A 12,562-nucleotide genomic window follows, 5' to 3' on the forward strand; every position below is an offset into this window, starting at 1 on the left:
TTGAAATGCATTTTTGTTCCCTTACCCTGCCTATGGGTATTAAGGTAACAAACTAAGCAGCTGCTAAGTGTATTGTTATGATGATCAATGGTGCCTCTTTCAAAATTGTGAACGCCATAGCATCTGGCTTAAAACATGAATCAAATTCAATCAATGGAAAGTTGTTGCATAATGCTCAGGTGACCTATAAGGCCCATGGGCCTATTGTTCATATTGGAAACTGTGGCCCTTGTTGATGATTAAAAACAAAATATTTGGCATTTTTATTTTTTGGAGCACTTGTTCCTGAAAAAAGAGGATTGTCTTTTAGTTATATCATATTTTATATAATATCTAGGTTTATATACTATAATGATGGTTTTGACTTCCATGCTGGTCTTAGCATTGTTGAAGTCTGCCTTCCCTTTTGCTTAACTTAATTACAATATTTTTGTCAGTTCCACTACCTTAAGTTACTACAATTGATTGACCCCTTCTAATTCTTCTTTTTAAAATGTTACAAGTCTTCATTTCTTTGTTGTTTTTATCTTGGAAAGATCTTGAGCATCATTTTTATTTCATATAAAACGTTTATGCTAGACACTAACACTGGTGAAGGGATTCAATTTTTTACTTCTTTTCAACTTTTCGTGTTTTCGATGATTTGTTAAATATTTCTAGGTCGGCAAATTGTCGCCCGATCATCGAGCTTCAGTTTTATTTTACCCATCAGCCAATTTTTTTTTGGTAAACCAATTATCGAACTACGATCGAGCGACTTTATAAACTGACCGCTGATCGTTTGGACGATTATCATAGGTTGAAGATTGCTTCAATTGCAGAAAGCGGCCACCGGCGCAAAAAAAATAATAACTTGGACCGATGGTGAAACAATTAGTTAGCCGACTAAAAAGAGAGCCCAAATTTCGACAAGACAATGATCGATAAACTGCCGACTGTTTCCTAAGGAATTCAATTTTTGCTTCAAAAACCATCGTCGTGGGGATTTAGAGGTATTACACTAACTGTGACTTCGCGAATAAGAATCTGGGCATTACGAAGGAAGCACCTTATCACCAGGATACTGACACAGAGACTTTATTTGAGCACAGTGCAATGAACAATGAATAACTATAGCTCAGAATCATGAAATTTTTCCCTATTAAAACTATTTTTTGTTCTCGTCAGTGCTTAAAATTTACATATTAACTATGGCACATTAATCCTTTGTATTTACTTTTTAACTTAGAGTTTACAGGATTTGTGTAATCAAATAATACACACCGGGAGCAGAGCAAACAAGGATTTTTAAAAAGATTGATTCACCCTCCATGGTAAAGTGAGCATCCCCTGCAGACCAGTCAGACCCAACTTTGTGCTCTTGTCATGATAGTGAAAGACGTGTGTAAACATTGACCTTGCAATTAGTTCGGAATATATCAGTTAGCATTTGACTAAATTGAAAAATGTATTTGCTGACAAGGCCATTTTATCGTCAATAAAACTTTCAAATTGAAGAATTCGAATGAGACTGTTGATATTCTTGTTTCATCAACCTGTTTGTCAATAGCTTGCCTCGTTTTATAATATATATATATATATAGGCAAAATTTAGAACTGAAAATAAAATACGACGAAATGTATTTCTCAAACGAATTTCGGCGCCACACAACTGTGACATCATGCCCAATTCAGTGAAGCAATACTTTATTAAAGGAGTTAGAGATTACTATAGAATAATTAAGAAAAGCCTTAATAGAAAATCAATTTTGAACGTACTTTAATTACAATGGAACTATGACCTTGATTTAAATGAAAGATATGGAGATAATGAACAGTATTCAATATCAAAGTCCATAAAGCAATACAAAATTGGAGCAGAGCAAGCACGGACCTCCGAAACATCAGAGATAGGGTCAGGTGCCATGGAGGAGTGAGCATCCCATGCCGACCGGTCACAGTTGCTGCGTGCTCCTTGTCATGATCGGGAAATAAGGAAAAAAAATTATCGTAAATTCAATGTTTAAATAATGGACTAACAATTAGCATGAAAAACATAAGTCAGCATTTGACTAAATTGTATTTGCTGACAAGGTCAATGTATCGACCATAAAACTTACTATATGACGAGTTAAAACGAGAATGTTGATATTCTTGTTTCATCAACTTGCTTGTCAATAATTTACCTCGTTTTAGAAATTGTTTATACGTAGAGCATGTTCTTGCGTATGAATAAACTGAGATATACTTATATACTCCGTATGCAGATGATGAAGGTATATTGCTGCATAAGTAAGGAAAGTTGACGATAGAAAAGTTAAAATCATTATTTCGTTTATCATGTAGCTTGGTTGTTAGATTACCATTATTGTCTTTTTCAAGTAAAATATCCAAGTACGAAACAGATGTGTCAGACTCTATGGTATCTTTTATCTCAAGCTCACCAGGATATATCGTATCGACGTAGGAATCGGAATTACGTACGATAATGTTAATTGACAATGCGTCGTTGATATATCTTAATGTGGAGTTGAAGGTCTTAACAATGTTGTTACCTGCTTAGTGATCAGGAACCAGTACTACTGATTCTGTAATTTATCTAATTCTTTTTTCACTTCTGGATTATTGAACAAAGAAGGATAGATGGTTTTCATATTGCCCCTCAATCTTTTAATACGTGTCTTTAACATGAAACTGATACATTTTATCTAATCTGACAAGATGTCAACGTCTTCTTTTTCATATGTGGCCCATCGTCTGGAGTAATTTTAAACAGAATCCATAATATCTATAAAATTCAGAAGCTAATTGAAATATCGGGGTTCGCTATATTTAGGATTTTATAAAAAGTGATCTAAGGTCTTCATTATATTTACGTCACCTGTAATAACGTGTCCAGCAGGACTAAAGTTATAGGGCGAAGAAGAACATGAACACGATGGAGGATTGTGTTTCACATACTCGGTATCAAGACCATGTAAAAGATTTTTTGTAATTGAAAAGTTTGGATGCAATGTATGGTCGATGTATATTTGTAGGAAATACAAGGTGTATTCTTTAACTTTTAATATGGTGGAACACAAGACGGGTCCCTTTTGTGATAAAGAATCTAACTTATATTAATCGCATTAATTCCTTTATTGGCGTATTGAAGTTTAAGGAAAAGACGGATTGTTTAAGCGGCATTTTCCTCCTTAAAACGTGTTGGTTAAAAAAGCCTATGATATGCAATATTCATAATCGAGCCGATATTCTTGTGTCGAGGACTATATAAAAGTTTCAAAGGGACAGAGTAAAGTTTGGTGCAAATATGATGTAGAACTAACTGTTGATTTACATGTGGTAGTATTGAATCAAAAGAGACGTTGTGTATTATAGGTTTATTGTACGACCGATGCACGTGACTACGCTAACGTCTTATTGTATGGTTAAAAAGTTTCATCACATTTGCATTATTACACTGTGGACTTAGAAGTTTTCCAACATTATCGACATTGTCACTGCATCCACAGGGAAAGGCTGTCCCTAGTTTTCTAATCCTAAATACTTCGCGTTGTGTACGGAAAGATGTACTCAGCGACGGACTATTTGTGTGGTGATTCATCTTTTCGAGAATTCTAACTTTCATTGACAAAATAGAATGTTCAGGCAAATTAAAATGTTTGCTGACCACCATGATTTATTTGAAATCGATGAGCTGATTTTTTTTTATTGATTAAGTGATCCCTTGGTTTCACCAACAGAAACAAGTCCACACATATTACAATCTACTAGTATTACATACAACAACATTAGAAGACTTGCAGTTTAGATTTTTCCAAGTTTTGGTATAGAAGCTCTGTCCAGTAAGATAACTGGTGAAAGAAGTGTTAGTTATCAAATATCGAAGGTATTACAGTTTTGCAAAGAACATTTTGAAACAGAAGAAATGGGATCGGAAAAGGAATTATCCAATATATCTGTAATAGAAACCTTACATTATTTTAACCGGACTACGGTGTTGTTGTACTGTTAGTAAATAAAAACAGAAATGGTACTGCACGAAGTGAGTTACTTATTTACAGATAGCAGAGCTTATCCATTTTAACCGTAGTCTATGCATTTACATTGTAGAAGAAAAGCTTTCCCTGTGGTTGCAATGACAATGTCTATAGGATTGAATATTTTTCTAAGTCATAGTTAGGCTGGGTAATTGTAATGGACTTTTTAAGCATACACTGAAACGTAAGCCTAGGTATTAGAATAAGATAAACCTTTTTATACTCGATGTGTCCTTTGATTCATTACTACATTGTATGAATCAATCGTATAGTCTTCATTTGGTATTCACTACATTTGCACGAAATTTTGCTTTAGCTCTCCCTTTAAAATTTTATAAAAAGCCTACTTGAAATGGTCAGGAAAAGTTAATATTTGGATTTGTATCTGTGGTTATGGATATTGCAAATCATAGGCTTTTTAAACCACCATTTGTATGAAAAAATGCAGCTTATACAACCTTTTTGTTCTACAATATGCCTACAAAGGCGCAATTACTATAGATAATTTCCTTAATTACAAGAGGGTCCAGTTTTGTAATCCAATATATTTCAACTTAAATACAACACATTGTATATTTTTTTCCTGCAAATATAGATCGACTTTTGCTTTCAAACTTTTTAATAACAAAAGAAAAATCTTGCTTTGTGTTCATGCTTTGTCACTCTACAAATAATTTTCTGTCGGACACTTTATTACTGGTGATGAAAATAGAGTTAGTAATGAGGACCTTAAATCACTAATTTCAAAAGGGCCACATTTTGGAAATCCTGATTTTTCTACTGGCGTCATAACTTTTAGAATATTATAAATACTGTGAAAGATAATGCCAGTGGTTAGTCAGACATGAAACCTTGACACTTTGTCAGAATGGATTAAATGTATCAGACATATGCTAAATTTCGTATTAAACGAATAGGGGGGCAATTTGAAAACCATCTATCCTTCTGTATTCATTTATTCAGAACTGAATGAAAATAGATTATTAGAACACGATCAATATGTGCTGGTCTCAACCGAAAAAGCAGGTAACAACATCGTATTTGTTTGAAAAGCTCATTATTTTAATTGTATTTCAGAAAAAAATGAGTTTTGGTTCAACAAGCGGTAATCAAATTTATACCCACAACTCCTTGTGTAGAAATTCTTCAAAATCGTGTGTAGTTTTTATTAATTTTTAAATGAATGGCAAGGGTATTTGGTGGTGGCAGGACAAAATAAAATTTGCTTGCATGAGACACCCGTTGACCACAGTTACTGGTTGTCCAACCAAGAATAATTCCATTGTATTATGTTATTGTATTTGTATGTATTTGATTATAATCGTATTTGGTCAACAAAAATCTGAGTTAACAAGTTAAAAAAGTGTAACGCCTCGGTGATACAAGCCGTATCACTACACATCAAACTCGGTCGCACTGCAGGCTACAAATGCAATTTTTTTGTCTCTGGTGTAACTAAACAAGGGTATTGCATTTGTTTGTCAGAATGTCATCTGCAGTTGTTTACAGTTGGATGATCCGTTGAAATATGAACAAAACATTCAAATGTCTAAAAGTAGAGATGGCAATAACATGGCTGATGCTTCTGCTTGCTTGCTTTGTGTCGTTTGCAAAGTTACAATACATTCATTACCCTAAAGATAAATGCGAAGACAATTTCAACAATCCTGAACTACTTAACGTGTTTAAGGACGAATTTCATGATCTTAGATTGAAAATAGACAAACTTCAGGAGGACAATCTTCAACTGAGAGAAATGCTAACAAAATCAGAAAAAAAGTTTCCCACATCATGTATGTATATTTTTTATTTGCTATTGAATGTCTGGTGTGCGTGTTTGTGTGTGTTTGTGGGGAGGGGGGGGGGGGGGGTTGAGGGTATGAGTGTATGTATGTGTGTTAGGCTGTGCATGCAAATATATATACATTAGTTTTTAAGACATGCTTTGAATCAATTCTTCTATTATAATCTACATGTACACGTTTTTCTTATTTTAGAGAGGTTTAGTTACAAGAGACGTAATAACGTGTACGCGTAACATTGACGTACACGCTCTATTTGACGTCAACGTCAATAAAATGATTTAGTTATACGTACACGTGTACGTATGCAAACGTCGTGATTGAACAGTAAATTAATTGAACGGCATTGTATTTATTATTTTTAATTTAGACAATCAATGATGAAATGGAATTTACACTTACTCTAGTCATAGATATCATAAACTATGAAAAAATATTATATGTATTGTCATCTCAATGCAGTGAATCGTTCTAAATATTTATCATCTAGTATCTCTACAGGATATTAAGCTGCATTCTGCATCACTTTTAAAATGGAAGCAGTCATAAGAATTATTTACTTGACGATAAAAACGACTACATTTTGCACTTTGTGGAGGATGGTGGGGTCCAAGTGAAAATTTAAAACGATAAAATGTGAAGGATCAATCATTATAACATCTAGAAAAAAGGCATAGAATAAAATTTAATACATCAATACATTGTTCAACCCAAAATCAGACACCGCCCGCCCCCTTTTTTTAAATACGCGTCTGCGATAGATCTTTACAAGTGATAGTACCAAAGACAAAAATAGTTAATGAAATAAAATCTCAACAAGCACTTGACTTTACACATAGGCCTACTACCTGTAAGTTATTAGGCGCGGTGTTATATTTTTTTGTTATGTCACTAGTGCCAGTGGATGTTATATAATAGTTCTAAAATATCTTATTATAAAAAAAAATAAAGAATATAGAGGTGTTAAAATAGGTTTTAATAAAAATAACAGGAAGGGAAAATCACCAAGAAACCATAAACTTTTATTTGTTGCATTGGCGGGCGAGGTCTTCTTCAAATGAATCCTGCCTACAAAATAAACATGCTGTTTGGTATCAGTTTGAGTTTAACTTTTCATTGATAAAAATACTAATTAATACTTTGATGGAATCATCGAATCATCATTCATGAAAGTTTTAGATAGACTAGTGTTCTTGTTTTATTGCACAAAAATCAATCAACTGCATCGAAAAATAAAGAATTTAACCCATAACTTTACCCGCTTACGTCGTACGTGTAGACAGTGTATTACACGTTCTAAACTTGTAGCTACACGTCGGATTTGACGTCATGACGTCGAAGAACACAGCAATTGATGACGTCACCAGTACAAGTTCGTCGCAAAACGTGTAACTAAACCTCTCTAGTGTATTACACGTTCTAAACTTGTAGCTACACGTTGGATTTGACGTCATGATGTCGAAGAACACAACAATTGATGACGTCACCCGTACAAGTTCGTCGCAAAACGTGTAACTAAACCTCTCTTTTATATCCATCATTTAAATTTCTAATATTATTTGTTTAATCGGTTGAGAAGCTTATGCAGAATTAAATTTATTCATGTTTTCAGCTAATAGGATAGCGTATCGGATACTGGTGAACTGAATTTATCATTTTAAATACGATAGTTATGAGACTTTTTTCCACATTAAGGCTTACTTACTTACCTTTTATATAGCTACTCTTCTCTCTTCATGTCTCTAATTTGACTTAAATCTAGATATTGTTCTCAAGGTAGTCCGATCCTCAGGTACATAAAAATAGCAGTTAAGTATTCAAAAATACTCATAAAAGTATCTCAGAATCCACAAATTTATGTAAATTTATCCACAATATTTCTTTAAAGTTATAGATTAAAGTTAATCATATTATATATGAAACATTGTCAGATCTCCAATATTTTATGCAAAAAAAAAAGCGAATTGGAATATAAGCAATGCATTTTCTAATTGCAAATTGATCAGCAAATATATTTGAGGTTAAAAACGATAGGTATCAAGGCATTCAGAGAAATCGTTATGCTTTTTATACTTATTTGATATTTTTTGTCTTCTATTTCCGTCATGTATTCTATAATACATAGTAAAAAAGGCTTTTGCTATCATTGCAAGACGACACCACAAATCACTTCTCATTTCATATCATGCTAATAATCATTGGTATCTAAAGCTGGATTCAAGAAAATCTTATTTCTCTAAAACTGAATTAATTTTTTCTATTTTTGTAGGGTAAAAATGTCAACTTTTATAGAACCTTTTGTAAGACTTCAAAAGACCTTGTATCTTATAAAGATGAATAAAATAAAAATTGTTGCTCGAAAAAATTCATTTTCAAGCTTCATTTTGATGCATTGCAAATTTAAAATTAATTTTTGGAGTTATCCTTCCTGGCTAAGGATTGGATATCCTTAATCTAAACATTTGCCTTCCCAAAGAAAAATAGGTTTACTAAATATCTGTTTCATCTAAATCTATGGGGATGTACCTGGAATATAATACAGCCTGACTGACTTTAAATAATGCAAAAGAAACAGAAGAGTAACCTCGTAAAGAATAATGATTTAATCTGATCCAAATGGTGTAACAGAGAACTTGAGATAAAAGATACCATAGAATCTGACACATCTGATTCATACTTGAATATTTTACTTGAAAAAGATGTTAATGGTTTACAACCAAGCTTATGATAAGTATGACGACTTTTCTATCGTCAACTTTCCTTACACATGCAGCAATATACCCTCATCACCTGCACACGGAGTACACATATCTCAGTTGATTCGATACGCAAGAGCATTTTCAATGTATGAACAATTTCTAAAACGAGGTAAATTGTTGACAAGCAAGTTGATGAAACAAGAATATCAACTGTTTCCTTTTAATTCATCATTTTATGGTCGCTACAATGACATTGTGAGCAAATACAATTTATCATTGCGACAAATGCTGAATGACGTTTTTCATACTTATTGTTACTCCATAATTTATAAACTGAAGTGACGATGGATTTTCCCGTTATTTTCCGATCATGACAAAAAAAACGCAAAAAAAACAAACGACTTTTAGTTGCGGGACTGAATATTTTTTCAGTAGTTTGAATGGAAAGATCTTTTTCAAATGGGTCAGTTTTAGAATGAGACAAATTTTTACATCTGAATTGTCCTGCGAGAATTCGATGCTTCTCGCATTCAAGACGTGAATACTACTGCTTTTCGTGCTATATAACACCAAGTCACCAACACTCGTTAGGCAACAAAAAAGCATGAAAAAACTGCTGAAAGCAATGTAGTCAAGGAAAATAGCCCTGTCGTCCCCTGATATGTATTTTGGCTAAGAAAAGTAGTGTTACATTTTTTTTTTGAAAATATAGACCTGATAATAATTTAACACATTTTAAATGCCTTATTTAAATCTTCTCTATTTAGTTTCTATAATTTGTATTGATTTTTAGAGAAAAAAACTACAAAGAAATGCATTGATACTTAAGAAAAAAATATTTTCCAATTTATTGCATCTTGTGAAGCTAGACAGCACACACATTTAACTTATAAACCTTTATCTATTTTTTTCTTACTTTTTCATCTAATTATTGATCTACATTGAAACATTTTTGAACGTATTAGCTTAACATCTCAGAACATATGAATTTAAGTATTCGCGAATAAATTATCAAATTTATGCACTATATGATATTTGTTTTTTAAATTAAATTAAATATAAAATCCTCATGAATTATCATAATAACGCCTGTCGTGATACGAGAGCCACAATCTAAGCAAAGAGAAAGTTGGAGCTACTTTTATCGTTTTAAAATTGTCAGTGCGAAGGCTTGAAACCATTTAAGCTTCGGTGAGGATTTAAGTAATTGATACATCATAAAAATCTTCTAACTTATTCTGATTAGAGCTATCTTTTAATGTTTTGTGGGTTTGATATTCTTTAACCATTCATTGTTGGCCATGAAATTTCCAAATTTTTAAAGCTGAAAGCAAAATCCTGGCTACAGGCATCATGATCAACTGTCTTACAATAAATAGCACAGTAAACAAAAAACCACACAACCAACAAACTAAAACCATTGCAAGACGATGTTCAAAAAAATATTTTTAACATCCCAATTGTTGGTCAAGTTAATGATCAATATCTTGCTTGATAATTAAACTGAAAAAAGAAAGATAGTTACTTTATTGGGATAACCGTGATATACATACGCTGCTGAATGCAAATTGTCAGCGAACTTTTTTTCAATAGCGCAGACATTTCGAAATGTTGAAATCGTTGATGAGTTTCACATCTTTTTTGTCGATGTTATATTAGTGGATATATTCTTTTTGATTTTTGGAAAATTAATAGTTTAGTAAATTGTAATCTTAAGAAATAAAATAAGTGAAGTCGCTTGACAGTCAATGTACATTTATCAGTGTTTCTACATGAAGTTGGCGATAAAGTACGGTTTGTTTGAAACTAAAAGAATGTCTATAAAATATACATGTGCACTATTTTAATTATTCCTAAACTGAATTTTTAAATTATAAGAAAAATGCTTATCAAATAGAAAATATGCGAGAGCTTCTTGGAAATTTTATTTATTTAATTTCAAAATCATAACATATCTTGGGATCTGGACTGTTACTTTTAATTACTGGTATATAGGAAATTGATAATTATAATCGTACAAACTCTACCTTATAAAAATCAATGACCAAAGGTAAATATTAAATATGTACTAAATTCAGTTCAGAGAATAAATACACAAGCAATTAAAGCCCGGCTTTCAGTTCTTTCAATACTTTGATTATGTTTTTAAACTTATTTTTACTAATATGTGGCGAGTGCAGCACAACGGCAATTAATTGATATCTTTGCTCCCTTCCTCATTATGTCATTTAGTGTGTGTTTTCTACGAATTTAATCTTTAAAAATAAACAACATCTACAAAGGCATTTAAAACACTCTGAACTATAATCATGCTTTTATCATTTGTAGTTTTTTGCCTTATTGTTCAAAAGTTATTCTTTGTTTCAGGTTCAGATGCAATTGATGAATTCCAACCAGGATTTACTCTAACGTTTGCAGCACAAACAATTACAACCAAAGAAACGCCCTTAAAGATTGGAAACATTATATCTAATTATGGATCTATTCTTACCGAGAACAATGAATTTGTTATTTGCAGGGATGGGGTATACGAGTTTTTGCTTCACCTGGTCACCGAATCAAGCGAGAACGGGGCGTGGATTTACAAAAACAATAAACCGATGACATTAGTTTGGCAGAGTGGACCTGTAAATGTGACTGGCGTAGTTTCGGGTACAACTTCTTCTGTTGTTGAACTGTTCGCTGGAGACTCTATATCTATTCGGTCTTATCGGGGCGATCTGCGTGTTTCTGGATTTTCTGCATGGTCTGGGCACATAGTATCAAATCTATTTTATAAAGCATCCGTTTTGGTTGTCACGCTTCAACTCCCTGATTATTCTTCATTTGCATTCGGTCGACACATAATCACTAAGATAGGAATTACTCCTTGACAGGGGATTTTATATGTTCTGAGACAGGTCTCTATAAAATCAATTTACATGCAACAATTAAGTCCAATAACACTATATATGCATCGGTTAGCAAGGCAGATGCGAAGATATTCTTATATTCACAAGATGTTTATACTTCCTTTACATCATCGTCCTTGACATCAATAATAAATCTAACAAAAGGCAGTCGATTAGATGTTTATATTTCTAATGTACTGAATGAGATTGAGTTTAGTAACTCATCTGTCTTTTCTTTTTATTCACTTAACAGAACAGGCAAAAGTGATATCGCGTTCACTTGCACACAATTACGCAAAATTGAAAATAGGATAGCATGTCCAAATTCAACAAAAGAATTCAATGCATCGGGATACATGACTTGTACCATGAAAGGGTTGTACTTTTTTAGCATAGATATTATTGCCAGGAGTAGTACCTTGAATACTGGTGTACAAATTTACAAAAACGATATTCCTCTAACGACTGCTGCGTTTGGAATTAATGTAGACAAAGCTATTTATCAAACAGCATCCACCTCTGTGGTTATTAAACTGAATGTAGGGGATCATATAAGCTTTCAAAAAACAGGCCAAATAGAACGAATTTCCGAAGACTCAAATATTTCGGGATATAGGATATCCTTGTAAGCCCTTTATAATGAATTCTATGTATCCGATATAGGATCAAATCATAGCAGTTGAATTTATAAGTCATGAATTTATCAGATTGAGGGGGGGGGGGTCTGTCACATATGGAATAAAAATTTTTCGAAGTAAACGATACATTCCTTTTTTCTTATCCCTTGATGTGGTGAGTTTCCTGTTACGAATTTGGTATAAAAGTGGACAGTTTTGCTTGATTTAGAATACAATACATAGTTCTTAACATATATCCATTAAAATTCCCACTGTATGCTCATAAGCATGCACTTTTCTTGAGTCATTATGTTCATTTACTTCTTGTGTTTAAAACAAAAAGTAGACTATCAACATAATGATTTTGCAGTGTATTTAATAGATGCTGGTGTGCTTCACTTTACAATTTGCAACAGAAAAAAAACAGCCTATGAAATATGTTAACAGGTTCTAAGTGTAATAATCCTCTGCTCTTAATTTTAAAAAAAAAATCACGACATTGACTTTATTTCATCAGCAACAAAAACAATAGAC

The 12,562-nt window shown here is 32.7% G+C and overlaps 1 protein-coding gene across 1 annotated transcript; it reads left to right on the forward strand.

The window, feature by feature from the left end:
• The first annotated feature begins 5,519 nt into the window (after window positions 1-5,519).
• LOC134236132 (uncharacterized) lies at window positions 5,520-12,122 on the forward strand. The gene is made up of 2 exons (XM_062718306.1): window positions 5,520-5,812; window positions 10,888-12,122. Exons 1-2 carry the CDS (start codon window positions 5,548-5,550, stop codon window positions 11,391-11,393), a joined length of 771 nt encoding a protein of 256 aa, XP_062574290.1. The 5' UTR covers window positions 5,520-5,547; the 3' UTR covers window positions 11,394-12,122.
• Window positions 12,123-12,562: the final 440 nt, after the last annotated feature.

This window comes from Saccostrea cucullata, unplaced genomic scaffold, assembly GCF_032062105.1.
Source record: "Saccostrea cucullata isolate Sc308-1 unplaced genomic scaffold, CSIRO_AGI_Scuc_v1 ctg4075, whole genome shotgun sequence".
In the NCBI taxonomy this organism is placed as follows: Eukaryota; Metazoa; Mollusca; class Bivalvia; order Ostreida; family Ostreidae; genus Saccostrea; species Saccostrea cuccullata.